Source organism: Mustela lutreola, chromosome 11 (assembly GCF_030435805.1).
Source record: "Mustela lutreola isolate mMusLut2 chromosome 11, mMusLut2.pri, whole genome shotgun sequence".
NCBI lineage: Eukaryota > Metazoa > Chordata > Mammalia > Carnivora > Mustelidae > Mustela > Mustela lutreola.
The window spans coordinates 57,361,183-57,375,076 of NC_081300.1; the positions used below are offsets into that span (position 1 = coordinate 57,361,183).

Consider the following 13,894-nt stretch of genomic DNA (forward strand, 5'->3'; position numbering starts at 1 on the left):
AAGTGAATCATCTATGCACCAGGAGACATTTTTATAGTGGGTTTACTCATAATACTGAAAACGAGAAAGCCCAAATACTCCTCAGCTGGTAGATAAGTAAGTTATACAGTAGTATATCCATTCTATGGGATTATTCTGAGAAATGTAAAAGAACAAGCCACGGATACAACGGGAGTGATTCTCACACAGATAATAGTAAGTGGAATAAGCCAGAGGCAAAAGAATATGTACTGGATGGTTCCATTTATACAAAATTCAAAAACACACCAAAAAAATTTATAAAGCCAAAAATGAGAAAAGGGATCATCTTTGAGTTATCGATGGTATTGACGAGGAAGAAGTCTGAGGGAGGTCTGGGGGGCTAATCACGGTCTGCGTCTTAATCTCGGTAGGGGTTATGTGGCATATGCATTTGGAAATTAACTGAGCTTTATATTTACCATTTGTGGACTTAATTTTGGCTCTGTTATACTTTATTTAAAAAACTGATTTGGGACTTAATAATGAACTGATCAAGCCGGCATTCTAGCACAATAATCAATCTCAAAATCACCAAACAAGAACAAATTGATATTTTGTGCCCGCTTCCTAGTGAAAGTTATTTGTAAGGTGTCCTTGTCTTAAAATACATGTAATACTTATGAAGCCGCAGAGCGAACTCCCAATATATCTAGGAAATGAGGATGAGAGAGAAACATGTTCAATGATTCACAGAAATGCAGTGAATGAGAGCAACCCAGTACATGGAGCTGTCTCCAGTGTCACCAGGAAAGAGGACCCCATTTCCTCAACAACTAGATCGCCGAGAAAAAGAGAGCAAAGAAGAACCTATAGATTAAAATAAACTTGTAAGGCATGTCAATCAATTGCAATGTGTGCACTTTGCATAGATGTGGATTTGAAAAAAGCAACTGTAAAGAAATGTCAGAAACAATCTGGGAAATTGGAACGGTAACTAGAAATCCGATTATATTGATAAGGTAATATTTATTTTAGATGTAATAATTATATTGTGTTTGGTTTTTTGTTTGTTTGTTTGTTTGTTTGTTTGTTTTAAGTCCCTAGCTCCTTGAGAAATGGTTGATCACAGAACTGGTGCAGGGAAGATACAAGATGAGTCTGGAACACCTTGTAGTTCCAGAAAGTATGGAAGTACTCAGAAAAGAATGGAGGTCTGAGGGCGCTCCCAATGGCCAAAGCCAGAACAATTCCAGCAACAAAATAAATATTGATACTATTGGATTTTAGCTCATCGAACAAAATTACCATGTATAAGTCTAAACTGACATAAATAAATAGTAAGATAAAAGAAGTAAGCAACTAAATTAGTCAATTAGCAGAGAAGAAACAGCTCTCTCTTACAATAGGATGTTGAGGGAGAGAGGGAGGTAGAAAATCAATCGGTCAAACAGCACAGTGATCGTTGTTGCGACAGAATTCAGATTCCGTTTAGAATTCAGACAGATTCTGTTGAGACCGAATCCACTTATAGATCCTAAAACTGGTAGGTGAAACTTTGAGGAGAGAAGATATTTGCAGAATTCCAAAGTGTCTCTCCCAAGATAATAACTACAAAGAGAAGATAACTACACAGTGAAAAAAAAATCTGCAAGGCGCCATCTTAAAAAGTGATGAAGGTCAACATCACCAGCAGTAAGATGATTTAGCATCCTGAACTGCTGGAGGGACGGACAGTCCTTCTGTGGTTTTCTTGGTTATGCCAAGATGCATAACCTCATTCCCAATCGTGAGAAAGCATGAGAAAAACCCAAATGAAGGGACATTCTGCAATTTGTATTTTGTAATGACTTCTCGAATTGTGGATGGGACCATGGCTACTTTCCACATCTCCATTCTGTATTTTGTATTCTACAAAATAACTGAGCAGTACTCTTCAGAGGTGTCAAGGTCAGGAAGAATAAGGAAAGCCTGAGGACCTGTCACAGACAAAGGAGACTAAGAAGCTAAAACAAATCAGTGCAAAGCAGGGTCTGCAATTGGATCCTACACCAGAAAAAGGACATTGGTGACATTTGGCTGGTGACATTTGACTAAGGCCTGTAGTTTAGTTAAAAGAATTGCACCAGGGTTAATTTCCTGGTTCCCAGCACTTTCTATGACTGTGAGGTGTTCACATGAGGGAAGGTACGCCATGGAGCTCGCCATGCTTGTGTTTGCCGTGATTCCGTACATCTAAAATGAGTTCAAAATGGAAAGTTTCATTCAGAAAGAGCCCTTATGTTTTAGAGATAATTAATGAAACACTAATGGATTTTTTTTTAAGATTTTATTTATCTGTTTGACAGAGATCACAAGTAGGCAGAGAGGCAGGCAGAGAGAGTGGAAGGGAAGCAGGCTCCCTGCTGAGCAGAGAGCCCAATGCTGGACTCGATTCCAGGACCCTGGGATCAAGACCTGAGCCGAAGGCAGAGGCTCAACCCACTGAGCCACCCAGGCGCCCCGATTTTTTTTAAGGCCAAGTCTATCTTGGAATGTAACCAGCACTCATTGCCGGTTTTGGTAGCAGATACTAGATAAGCTCTTTGTTCACCGGAAGTTTTCTGCAGTAGGCCCATTGAATAAAAACCAAGAGGATGCTGTATCAGATTATATAAGCCAGAGCATAGACAAAGCTAAGAGAGCAGAACAGACCAGTCAGGCCCAGCGGGAAAGCTCATTAACACCATTTGTTTTCATTGAAAGAATCAGCCCCGGGGGGAGCGTTTCCTTGGCCTCGAGGCCCTCTCTGTGACCTGTTGTCCACGGCTCGGGTGGTAGGTCAGGAGGCAGCATGAGGACAAGTACGACCATCTGATTTCTCTTCCCACAGGAACGGGGGAGGCCGCAGTGGGACATTCTGCGCCATCAGCATTGTCTGTGAGATGCTCCGGCACCAGAGGACGGTGGACGTCTTCCACGCTGTGAAGACACTGAGGAACAACAAGCCCAACATGGTGGACCTCCTGGTAGGCCCCCCACCCTGTCCTGCAGCACGGGGGGGGCATTTTCCCGCCTAGCTGGCATAGATGGCAGGGCCATTGATTCACGGGGCGGCGGGGGGGGGGATTGACACTTCCTTTTCAGGAACATAATAGAATCGCTTTCCTTGTGAGAGCTTTTTCTCCCTCTTCCTCTCTCACTTGGCTTTTCACAGGGAGACTTCATCTCCACACACTGGCAAGGTGGAAAGAGTTGAAACTCACAAGTGAACATCCTTATTCATTTCCGTTCCTGGCAGTGCCTTCCGTGTGGCTAAGCACTTAGTCTTCGCGGGGAAGGAATAATCACAGCACACGAAATGCCAGATTTTCAAATTATAGATTTTATAAATAGCTTAATCACCTAATATTTATCAAAGCTGTGAATTTGAGTTTGACATCCAGAATATTGCGTTTAGTTCTGGTGGCCATATCTGAGATGAAGACGGAGGAGCCGAGAAACAAAGAACTACGTGCAGTGATTTTCTTAGAGTATTTCTGGAAATGTCTTTCTTGTGTGCAGCTATTAAAATGCCAACCACTGTGACTTTCGAATAGAATAGCTTAAAGAAGGAAGCTTTTCAGATCAGGTGTTTGTACTTCTCTGCCAGTGGAAGAAGGATCTGAAGGAGACGGTGGGATGGATCCTAAGGTCGGGAGAGTGGCCTGGGGTGGAGAGGGAGGAAGACATGACTGGTGCCCACGCCACGCCTGGAAAGCCTGCGTGCCCCAGCCCATGGCCCTGCAGCGGGGGGCCTCAAATTTAAAATATAAGACAAGGGACTAAAGAGAGAGTGGAGATTTGAGCTAAAGCTGAGGAAGGGGCTGTGGTCCCAGTCATCCCAGCCGTACCCCACACTGGGTAATGTAGTCGCCGATGCTGACCCACTCCTTGGACACGTTCTCTTCCACACACGTCACTTTCCCAGGGCATCTGCCCCCCCCCCCAGGTACTTCTGTGCTGCCTGGTGGGCTGTTCTGTTTTGCAGAAGTACTGCGCTGCCCATGGACTTAGGGAAAGTGTTACCTGTGTGGCTAGGTACCAACTCCCAAAACCATCAGCAGTTAGCACCCTGGCTTCTGTGAGAAAGAACCGTGCTCCCCAGACTCCTCCCTCCCCTAGGGGAGGCCCAGGAAAACCCAAATTCTCATCTCAGCTCTGCTACTAATTCAAGTCAAGTGACCTCAGACAAATGAACTTGGCAATGGAAGTCTTCTCGGGCCAACCACTTAGCTTTCCTGAGTCTGAGTCATGTAAGCCAGGGATAACGTTGGCTTATTGAGCTGATCCTGCGAGACAATAGATGTGAAAGTGTTCTGGAAAATGTGAAGGAGAGAAAGTGGTTCTTGAGAGTGCGGGTGTCCGCAAAGCATCCTGCAGCTGGCAGGTGTAGACGATCTGATTGGGTGAGGAACAGGAGGAGGCAACAAGCAGCTGACATTTACATGGTGCTTAATATGTCCCAGGCCACACGCTCAGTGCCTTTTATGGAGGCACAGATTTCCTGTGGATGAGCTGAAAGGCTGGCTGGCGTGTCCCAAGTGTGGGCTTCAGTAGTCCTGCCCCTCCGGAGGCAGAGAACTGTCTCACCCCCTGCGACCACCCATGAATTTTGAAGACTTGTACCACCAGGGAATACTCCCATCTTCTGGGCTGGGGGCAGGTGAGATAGGGCAGCTGAGCTGTCAGAAGCGGCCTGAGTTTAAAACAGATAAGAAGTTGGGCAAAAGATGGAAGCAAATGCCTAAATTAAAATGCTCTGACTTCATTGCCATTTAACTCCTGGGACTCAGGGACAGATGTGTAGCTTCCAAACTTTGGTACTTGGGCAAAGCTGACCTTGATGAAAAATATATATATATCGTTTCTCTCTCAGTGGAGCCTCGATTAAGCAGGTCATTAGTAATAGACCCTTCCAGGCCTTTCCGCTAATGGCTCTGGCTGCAGCTTTCAACACTCACGAATTTTTATGCACAGAAACAATGTGGCTTTTTCCAAATCAGTGGTGCAAGCTAAAGGACGGAGGTGATTCTTTGTGAAGTGAATGGACATGGAGGTGCTTAGACAAGGAAGGAGTCCACTCTTCTATGATAATTTAGGCATTTTTGTGACAAGGTGTTATTCTAATAGACCAAAAGGACCTTTGTTTTATTTTTATTTTTTTTAAAGATTTTATTAATTTATCAGAGAGAGAGAGCGAGCACAGGCAGACAGAATGGCAGGCAGAGGCAGAGGGAGAAGCAGGCTCCCCGCCAAGCAAGGAGCCCGATGTGGGACTCGATCCCAGGACGCTGGGATCATGACCCGAGCCGAAGGCAGCTGCCTAACCAACTGAGCCACCCAGGCGTCCCCAAAAAGGACTTTTGGATGCCCAAATTTCTGAGGGTCAGTACCAGTTTAAGGATAAGCTCAGTGTTGAAAAATTAAAAAAAAAAAAAAAAGTTTTCAATTTCCTGGAAGAATGTCTGATAAATTTGTTACAATGCCTGTTAGCGAAATACGAGGTAAAATCTGGTGACTGAAGGGGGGAAAAAAATGTCACAAGGCTCTTTTCAGCAGGCTTGAAGCTTCCAGAACTAAAACAAGGACCCATGTTAATTGTCTGTTTTTGCTTACAAGTGCAATTTCTATTAGTTTAAGCAGTCACATATATGTATGTTGGTTGAGGGAACTAATTAATTCAGGTCAGGGTGATAAAACCCAATACGACTTCATTGGGCATAAAAGACTATCTGAGACCGGAGTCTCTCCCGAGCACAGAAGCTGAAAAGCTCAGAGTACTGAGCCTTCTGAGCTGCGTCTCAGAATGTGAAATGTGTTCCAGAAAGTCCTGGAAAGCACTTCTGTGCTGACCAGCTGGGGAGGCAGAGGGAATGGGGTGCAGGGGGTACAGGCCTGTGTCCCACCAACTATGCTCCATCAGAGGGGGCTCCCTCCTACCCCCTACCTGCCTGGTTAGAGTCAGATGGAGGCCCCATTGCCTGAGCTTTGAAATGGGCTGCTTCAACATCTCCTTTCTCACTTTTGTCCGCACTGGGCTTTGGAAGTTTCCAGAGCTCTGTTTTATTTATTTATTTTTTTCCCCAGGGCTCTGTTTTAACAGAGAAACAGCCTTTGGGGGAACAGATCTTTCCCCAAGAAACATATTATCTCCCTGGGAGGTGGGAGAATTCCAACCCCCATGATGAGATTCGACATGCATGCACACTTTATGGTGGTTACCAAGATCAAGATACTTAACACAGCCGTCACCCCATTTGGGTAACCTACTTGGCCCATGTGTGTCTGTGGTGAGAATGCTTAAGATCTATTCTCAGCCTCTTTCAAGTGTACAGCACTCTATCACTCACTCTAGTCACCGTGCTATACGTTGATCCCCAGAACCTCTTACAGATGAAAATTTGTACCCTTGACCAACACCACCTCAATGTCCCACCCCTGGCTCCTGGTGACCACCATTTAATTTGTTTCTACAAATTAGCATTTTTTAAAATTTTTTTTATTTTTTTGTAATGAAAGCCTTACAGAATCCTGAGCCCAGGGCCCACCCTAGAAATCATTACTGGGCTGATCTGGAGCCTGGCCACGACAGCCGGATGTTAAAAGCACCCCAGGTGATTGTAATGTGTGGTGGGGTTAAGAACCTCAGGGCCCCATCTGGAGCTGGGAGTCTGAAATCATCTCCCAACATATTTGGCCTTCTTTTTTTTTTTTTACTGATTGTTGTTTAAATTAAAAGCTTGGGCCATATTGTTATATATTAGAAATTTTGAGAAATACAGCTTTAATTTTGTTTAAATTTCCTTAGTAGAAACTACATATTATTTGTATGTCCACAGTGCCTAGGATGATACGCAGTATATTTTGATGACCCTAACAATATGGACTAACCAATTACAAGATTTAAAAGGATGAACATTTGAGAATTCTTCTGTGGTTCTATATTTCTCTGATGTAGACAACTGAACAAAATGTGCTTTCTAGGCATCTAGGCATTAGAATCCCCTGAGGTGCTGTCACAAACACTGAGGCCCCGGCCGTGCCCTAGACCAAGTATGGCAGACAGAGCCCAAGACCAGTGGGTTCAATGGGCTGTGGGTGAGAACGTGGCTGAGCAGGGTGAACAGGCCATCCCTTTCCTCATCCGAACCCACCTCCCCACCTCTAACCCTCCATCCTTCCTACTCAGACCCAGCCCTCTGCCAGTGTCTTCCCATATCTGTAACTGGGAGCTGGCTACCCACACGCAGCCCCTGCTTGCCCCTTCAGTATGCTGAGATAATACTCAGTGCAAGGTGCTCCCTTCAAACTGGCACGGAGCATGGGGCCTGCGCTTCTCCCTCTCCTGGGGATAACACAATGACTCCACTAACCCATGGGTATGAGCTGCCCCTCCAGAAGTCATCATGAACTTGAAACATACAGGCTATTTGAAAGGAGGTGGGGCAGGAGCTGGGGGGGCAGGGGGGGTATGTACACGTGTGGGCGACTACCCCGAATGCGCCCGATCTCGTCTATACCTGTGTGGGTTGGGGGGTGTGTGCATGTAGGGGTGGGGGGGGTTCATGTGTACATGTGTAAGAGTGGATGTTTGGGGGGGTGTGGGTGTGTATGCACGAATAGGGGTGGGGGTGGGCATGTGTATGTGAGTGCATGTGTGCAAGCTCACGTGTAGGGGTGGATAAGGGAGTAGGCATGGGTATGGGTGTGTGCGAGTTTTGGCGCATAGGCCATAGACCCCAGATGGGGAGTCAGAGAGACCCAGTGTTGCCCATCTCTGGAGACCCTTGAGGACATTCCTGGTCCTTTGGGCCTGGCCTTGCCACCCCTGGAGAAGCAGCCACTCTCGAGTGACCCCGCGGTTAGCCTTCCTGCACTCTGAAGGAAGGAATCTCCATGAAAGCTCTGTGCCCTCCTCTGCCCCCAGACTCTGCCATCCTCCAGTAAGGGCCTGGCTATCCCCTCAGCACCAGTGGCGCTCCTGACTGTGAGGAGAGCCCCATAGAGAGCTGCCACGTGACAGCACACCTGGACTGTTGCCCGTCCTGAGCGGCCTCTTGCTGCTCTGGGAACATGGGGAAGCTGAGGCTCCACATGGGGGAGTCTCATTAGGGAACCAGGCACAAAGTGTGCGTGAGCCTCGGAGGGAAGAACGTCCTCCCTCCATTTTTAAAGTCAGAGATGAAAGTCATGACCCATTCTGTCTGTCGTCAGAGACGCACTGCTGTCTCCTCAAGGGGTCTCCTTGGCTGGACAGCCTGGGAACTTCGAAGCAGACAGCACCCCCCTCCCCATGATGATTGGCACCCTGGGGGCCACGTGACCCTCCGGGCAGGGGCATCAGTCAAAAGGCTTTTTCCACACTGCGGGACCCGTCAGCACATGATCCAGGTGAAATTGTGAAAGTTGTTTTAGGCTCACAAAGCAAGTGTGTCAGGGAGAGCAGAACCGCCCTGGGTGAGCCATGCGGACTGCTCTCTGAGTCCCGAGCAGGTGTTGGAAGTGTCCAGAGGGACTGCAGGGCCCCGAGTTCCTCAGCCACAAGGCAGCTTGGGCGGACACGGGCACACCTTGAGCCCTTCAGGAGCTTCCCAGAGCCACTTGCAGGCCTCGTGGTGTCGTGATGTCCTCACTGAGTGAACGGGGATGGGGGGAAGCCTTTAATACAGAACCTCGCTTGTAGGTGTCTCTTCAGAGTTCACTTTCTCCTTCTTCAAGATTAACAGGAAGTGAGGCTGCAGTGAGGGGGGGGTCGGGAGCTTGGGAGGGGGAGCAGCCGGCCACCCTGGTTCCAGTCCTGCCCAAAGATAAGCCCTCCTCATGTCACTTTTTCATGCCCAGAGCCAACTAATGTTGCCCAAGTCAGGAGAACTTGGGACCGAGGCAGATATGTTCTTTTTTTTTCCCCCCCCAAAGCACAGGGATAGCTCGTGTGGCTTAATTACACCACCGAAAAGCAAGCGAGCTAAGAGAGGAAAATGCAGAAGACAGGCCTGAACCTGGTGATCAAGGGTAACAGTTTGCAGTGCAGGAGGATTTCAGGCATTTCCTGAGGTGCTCGGGGGAGGGTACACAAAAATTGATGGTCTTCCTTCTCACTCCCTTTATTTTTCTGATTCAGAAACCGGTCATCACAGAATCTATTGGGATTGACAGTTTGCTCAGGAAGGGATAAGATGATGGTGAATTCATTTCCAAAATTATAATCATGCCGGGGACAAGGCAGCTTCAGTGATTTTCAACACAGTAGCCCCTTGGCAGCAAGGCCCAAAATCCTTTTGTGGCTGTGGCCCGAGGCCAGCAGCTATGTGACGCTCTAACTGTGCATGATCTTCTGTTAAAAGGATGGTTCATAGTAGGCTCTGAAATTGCGCAATCAGGTATATGCAAACCTGTGTCTGTGCAGTAAGTAATTGGATCTCTCAGATTTCCATGAAAAACATTAATTGTCTCTGTGAAGGATTCAGAACAGGGTTAACCCCTTCATAGCCAATATGTCAGCCCGTCGATCTGACCACATGGTCTTTTGAAATTTTGACATGACAATGGTTTTATTTAAGTATTTTGAAAATAAAAGTATCAGGTACTGAAATACAAATCAGAAGGCTTGGTGTAGACATATGTTCAGATGTCTTGGTGTAGACATATGTACACCTAGGAGTGGAACTGCTGGGTCATCGGTAACTAACTCTTCTGTTTAACCTGTTGAGGCCCTGCCCGAGGACCTTCCGAAGTGGCTGCACCTTTCGCATTCCCACCAAGTTCTCCTTGTCCTCACCAACACTTGTTATTATCTGTCTTTTTTTATCTTAGCCCTCCTGGTGGGTGCTACTGCTACTGACATTTTAATCTAGTATGTTGAGATGGTCTGTTGGCTTCCCATATTCCCATCTAGATGGTAAACTCCTGAAGGACTAAAGCTGCATCTTAAACTCCCCAGTCTCTGGCCTTCCGTGTTTATTGGGTTGAATCAAATGCTGCTAAACCCTTATTTTGTCGTCATTTACATATACAGTTGACGTTTGACACCCCCAGCTGTACGTCAGGTTCCACACTAAAGACTGGTGTATCACACACAAAGGGATAAAGTATGGCTCTTGTCTTCAAATACATAGGTTGGACTAGTGGGACATATAGAGAAGAAAATGTAGGTGAAGACCAGAAAACTGCAATGACCAGTTAATTAAGAGGCACGTATCCCCAAAAATGGAAATTTAGTTTTAATTAATTTGGCAAACCCAAAATTAAGAGCTCCATTTCCTTGGTTGAGGCCGTTGTGTTGGGTATTGAGACACCTTGTGAAAGCGTATCTCTTACGGAGATGGGAAGAGAGCCTTCCAGATGCTGAGCGCCTCTGTCCCAGCTGCTGGGCTGTTGCCAGGTGGCAAGAAAAGCATCCTCAACTGCTCTGTCCCTCTCTTGGCTCAGAGACTCCTCCCGGTGAGCATGCAGTGGCAGGCCACACCAACAGGGGCAGAATGCTGTCTCCTAACAGCCAAGACCCCAGCTGGGCCAGGACCTCATGTAGGCCATGGTCAAGGTCCATGATCAGAGAAAGCTGTGCTCAAGAAAAATTCCTTTACTGTCTGATTAACAACTGTAGGTGGCTCCCAGAGGACATCCAACACTTCCCCTCTGGGCCTTTCCTTATCCAGTTCCTCCACCTGGAATGCCTGTTCTATCCCCCATTAGGTTAGGGGTCAAGTTAACCTTCTACTTCCTCGAAGGTCCTCCTAGGAAGTTCTGCTCTCTTCCCCACTGCACCCATGTCAGGGGACCATTCCGAGGCCCTGTTCAGCTCCGTGCCATGTGTTATAATTGGGTACTGGTCTCAGCCTCCTCACTGGACCACAGACTTCTCAAAGTCAGGGACCAGGTTAAGGTGTTTGGTATTTAAGAGGTGCTTGATAAATTCTCATAAAGTGGAAGACATCCTGCTGACTGAAAATCAAGCATGTAGTTGGGCCATAAATGACACATTTATTTGTGGGGGTCCTTATCTGAGCAGGTCGCAAAGTTTTTTCCCCCAGACTTCATTTTTTCCCCTACCTCTTGATTTCCCCATATTTTGTTTCAGGATGTTGATGTACAGGTAAACGTATACATGTGGACAAACCTATATATGGGTTCCAGTTTTCCAGAACTTTCCAAGAATTCTAGTGAAGGTAGATGTCAAAATACCCTTCATCAGGCCTTGCAGGAAAGGTCTGCAGACAGCGGTTAGGTCTGTGGTTCACAACCGGGACTTGCGTTGCTGATTCAAATCCTTCTCAGTTTGATTTCTTCTGATTAGAATCCTAATCTGGCATAATGGCTTGAATGGCGCCAGTCTTTGGCTGTCACAGAGCTGACATCTTTGCCCTTCTGCTTTCCAGGATCAGTACAAGTTCTGCTACGAGGTGGCTCTGGAATACTTGAATTCTGGCTGATAGCCTGAAGAGCTCTGCACACCAACCCTTCTGTCCCACAAAGCCAAGACCTTCTGTGGTATTTGTGTCAATGAGATGAAGACTTCTCAATATGCTTATTTTGCTTTGCATAATTGGCTCTTTTTAAGAGCCCAAGAAAGCGTTTCTAAAACTGCTTTGCACTGCCCAATTCCCAGCAATGCTGCTGCCTGACGGAAAAACACACACACAGCAGAGTCGTCCAATCCTGTCCTCCTAGGCGTCGGCTTGTTAGAGCAGCGTAGACATCTGGTAAACTGAAGAGCACAATTATATTCTTATGAAGGAATTTGTACCTTTGGGGTATTATTTTGTGGCCCGTGAACCTTTGTTATTGTTACGGCTGAGTGTACATTTTTGTTTTGTGGAGAATGCTATCTAGCATTATGATAATATATTATTTTAGTTAATATTTGTATTTTAACATGTTGCATAATATAAGCTTATGTACCTTTCCAAGACTAACAGATAAACATATAATGAACAAAGATATGTTGTATGAGTTGTTGTTTCTATCAGATTTGTATTGTTTCCAAGGGAAAAGCTTGGGAAGAAGTCAGTTCAAAAAAATGCAAAGCTCGATGATCAGATTCACAGATCCAAAGCTTTTCCCTTTGTTTATATTGTAAATATTTTTGATTTCATCAAATTATTTATTCATTAAAAGAAATTTTTGTGAAGCACAGTGAGTGACAATCGTTTTTATGAAGCGCAGGAAATGATTGATTGTACAACATGACCTTGTGTGAACTCTTTCTCAATAAATATAGACCCATGATCAGTCTTGCTGTATTCCTGGTGTCCCAGCGCCCCGGTGATGGGGGCAGCTCCGGTCACCGCAGGCCCCTGGCAGACAGTTGGGGTCTGCTGGCCTGGAGAAGATAGGGTTGGGATTTTTGAGAGAGAACATCTGTCAGTGAGAAATCCTGGCCCATACTGGGAGCCTCTTTGGGTCTGAGGAAACCCAAGCCCCAGAGCCGCCCGCCCCCTAACCTGGTGGGTATACTGTTTCAGAGTGCACTGAGCCGATGCCAGGGCCCGGCTTCCTGACCAGAACAGCCTCTTCATTTCTCTGTTTCACCTCAGTCAGCGAGGGTGACCTCTGTCCTCTCCAGGCCTCATTCAAACCTGAAACTTGCTGAGAGAACACTTTCTAAAGGGTTAGAGGATCACAGTGCATTGAAGCAGGACGCAAAGCAGAACAAAACAGTCCCTGCCAGAGAGAACGATCACACAGGGCGGCCTGCTCCCCTCTCCTCGAGGGCCCTGCCTGACCTCTGAAGGAGGAGGCTAGGCCGTGCACTTACAGTATCAGTTCAAGCTGAGCTGCAGGCCATGTTAAATGATTGCAGCAGGCGATGAGGATGAATTTTCACCAAACACCCAGGTCAATGTCAGAAACTCTGCAGGGCGCCTACCCCAGAGGCAGCAGGTCCTTGGAGCCATCTTACAGCCGGAGAAACTCGGTCTGGAAGACATTAAATAACTTGTCCAAAGTCACCCCAGCTGGTCGGTGGCAGGGGCCTCCAGGGCCCGGGGGAGGCAGAAGGACAGCACAGACCCCCTTGTTATAACACACAGTGAAAGGAAATGCCAGACCTGCTGAGACGGGGAGATGGGACCCATTGCCTGCTCCAGAAAAAGGGGAGGCTCGAGGGTGGTCATTCCTGTAGCTCTAGGGACCTTGGTGAGTAAGGACAACAAGAACAGAGGGGAATGGGGTTGACGCCTGTGTCTTAGGCCCACCCCACTTTGGGGCGCTGTGAGTACAGGCTGCATACTACCTGACTGGAGGGATTTCCTGGCACCCCTGAAGGGGAGGGACTGCCGTACACACAGGGAGAGCAGGCCAGCGCCGAGCTGGGGGTCCAGACAAAATGCCTCACTGCTGGGCTCCTCCGGCACCTTGTCCTCTCACCAGCCCCACACAACTTTCTTTGATAAACAACTAAAATGTGAAAAACTGCTCTTTGAGTACTCTTCAAAATGGCTTCCCCAGGACACAGGACTAGGGGTGAACACGTACAGAAAGCTGTACCCAGTGTGTGCCAGCCGGCCTGTGGGAAGAGGGAAAGATGGCGCCCTCCGTTCTCCTATGAAGTCATGGCTTGGATCCTCATCCCCTTAGCCGGGCTGAAAAGCCACCTGAGTGTGGCGCAGAAGTGGCCAGAGATTGATGAGTCTGACAGTTCAACCCACCTCCTAGTTATCAAGCCCCATCTCGTATGGAAGCCAATAGTTCTCTCTAGACTTTTGAATCTCTTGGATTTTACCTTTCTTTCACTTGGTTTCACCTCTTAGCAGAAATAATGATAGAAGAAAAGGGACGCTTTGTGGTTTTTTCTGATTTCCCGTGAGGCTTTGCAGCATGGCTGAGCTTCTCCTTTCTTTCAGGACACAGTAAGTCTCTGCCCCTTTTCCCAAAAAGACGCTAATCCTTGGGCTCAGCATCCCTTCTGTTTCCTTTC

At 47.1% G+C, this 13,894-nt stretch overlaps 1 protein-coding gene across 8 annotated transcripts in view; it reads left to right on the forward strand.

Moving 5' to 3' along the window:
* The window catches only part of PTPRM (protein tyrosine phosphatase receptor type M), a 787,430-nt gene extending 775,324 nt beyond the window's left edge, over positions 1 to 12,106 (forward strand). For all 8 annotated transcript variants that reach the window (XM_059139376.1, XM_059139377.1, XM_059139383.1 and 5 more), the window contains 2 exons: positions 2,831 to 2,966; positions 11,355 to 12,106. In XM_059139376.1, coding sequence (XP_058995359.1) covers positions 2,831 to 2,966; positions 11,355 to 11,408 — 190 coding nt within the window. In that variant the 3' untranslated portion in view covers positions 11,409 to 12,106. The remainder of the gene's footprint in view (positions 1 to 2,830; positions 2,967 to 11,354) is intronic.
* The last annotated feature ends 1,788 nt before the right edge of the window (positions 12,107 to 13,894 follow it).